This window comes from Phalaenopsis equestris, unplaced genomic scaffold (assembly GCF_001263595.1).
Source record: "Phalaenopsis equestris unplaced genomic scaffold, ASM126359v1 Scaffold196926, whole genome shotgun sequence".
NCBI lineage: Eukaryota > Viridiplantae > Streptophyta > Magnoliopsida > Asparagales > Orchidaceae > Phalaenopsis > Phalaenopsis equestris.
The window spans coordinates 1-1,723 of NW_018216875.1; the positions used below are offsets into that span (position 1 = coordinate 1).

Consider the following 1,723-nt stretch of genomic DNA (forward strand, 5'->3'; position numbering starts at 1 on the left):
TAATAGTAATAATAATAATAATAATAATAATATTGGTATATGATGGGTAAAGTTCAAATGGTAGTGTACTAACCAGAAGTATGCCCCAACCAGTTGGCAAGAAAGCAAGGAAACAAACTATGATATCTTGGAAGGTCATGTGAGGGATGGCAATCAAGATGATCAGAATAGACATGAACGTAACAAAGATTAGGAATTTGATCAACCGGAAAACAAGCTGAAAATTGGCGCTGAATCTCTGCCTTCCGACAGATACGGTCTGCAAAAAAACATAAATAATGACAATAAATTATTTTGAATATGTTATGTTGTCAGTTAGAGAATAAAAATACAAGGATATTACATCTTGAAGAGAGAGAAAGAGAGGTCGGAACGGTGATGCATAAGTAGAACTGCTATGCTTCTAAATTGTCCAATTACTGTGTATAAATACGTTATTTTATTTCTAAAATATAGATTGTACGAATTTCGTTAACAAAAATCTCGCTATTTAATATCTTGCAAGAAATTTAAGACCTAAATTTAGGAGGAAAATTTACATTTCTAATGCAGTTCAAAGACGCACAAAGAAAGGAAGTTCAGTGAAACCACAGCATGATGAAGAAAACAATGACAAATTTACTCTAATGACAATTAATCAAGAATAAGGCGTGAGAGAAGAAATTATAATTTAAATAAGTTGCTTTTCGAAATTATAAATCTACCAAGAATTCTACGAATTTACCTTCATGACGAGCAATACTATCACGATCACAAGCCAAGAAATGCCATATACCTGTAAAAACAAGCAAATAATTTAAGTTCAGAATCCCACATTTCTCATGTGAAATTGCAACAAATTTTCGTGCTTGAAATAACTAGTTACGAATGTACCAATATGCTTTTTGTCTTGGTTATATTCAAGTGATAGAGAAGCCCATATTGATAGATGAAAAAGCGGAAAGATAGCAGTATTTCCGTAATGGTCCCTCGCTTTCCCGAATATTTCAGATGATCTTGCTCTTTCTCCCACCATGATTCCCAGCTGCTATTCGTCGCCACTCCGATCCCACCACGGTTACTTATCCATTTGTTCCAATCAGTCCAATCATCAACAATCTTTTGCCATTCAAACCCAGAAGGATTAAATAAAAATGGAGCGAATAACCAAGTCCCAACCATAAACCACATCGAAGCAGTGATAAATATGTAAGCAACTGCGGATCTATAAGGTTGCCCGAATATTTGGTAAACGACGAGTAAGATCATCAACTCCATGCCCTTCACAAAATGACTGCGAGAATAAAGACGGTAATTCTCAGCAAACTTCGCATGGAAGACGACGAAACCGCGACCTGTGCCGCGATACTCAGCACCTCCATGAAGCAAAGTCCTTCCGTAATAGTGAGTTTTGGTTCCGAGCGAAAAAGTAAAGAAAACGGAAGCTAATTGTAACTGCATCATGATGAATTCGCTTAGCGCGTTTCGAAATCCTTTTTCAAGACCAATTTCCATCATCATAGGTAGTGCCATCAAAAACCCAAGCTGCACGAAGGACTGCGAGGCGAGAGCTACTTGAAGGGGATGGTTGTGAATGAACCTTTTCCCAGTAGCCAAGCCCTCATCAAGCCCGCTAAGAACGAGGTAAAGTCGCCCGTATAGAAATACGTATACTGTCAGGACAGTCAACTGCAATTCAAACAAGAAAAAAAAAAGGAAAATTTACATACCTAGCACACAATTC

The 1,723-nt window shown here is 37.1% G+C and overlaps 1 protein-coding gene across 1 annotated transcript; it reads right to left on the reverse strand.

Annotated features, from left to right (window-relative positions):
• Window positions 1-37: 37 nt before the first annotated feature.
• LOC110035236 (callose synthase 3-like) lies at window positions 38-1,683 on the reverse strand (the record flags this gene model as incomplete). Its single annotated transcript, XM_020739468.1, has 3 exons — window positions 874-1,683; window positions 725-775; window positions 38-259 (listed from the first exon to the last, which is right to left on the reverse strand). Coding segments are annotated over exons 1-3 (912 nt in total), but the record flags the coding sequence as incomplete, so codon positions are not given.
• Window positions 1,684-1,723: the final 40 nt, after the last annotated feature.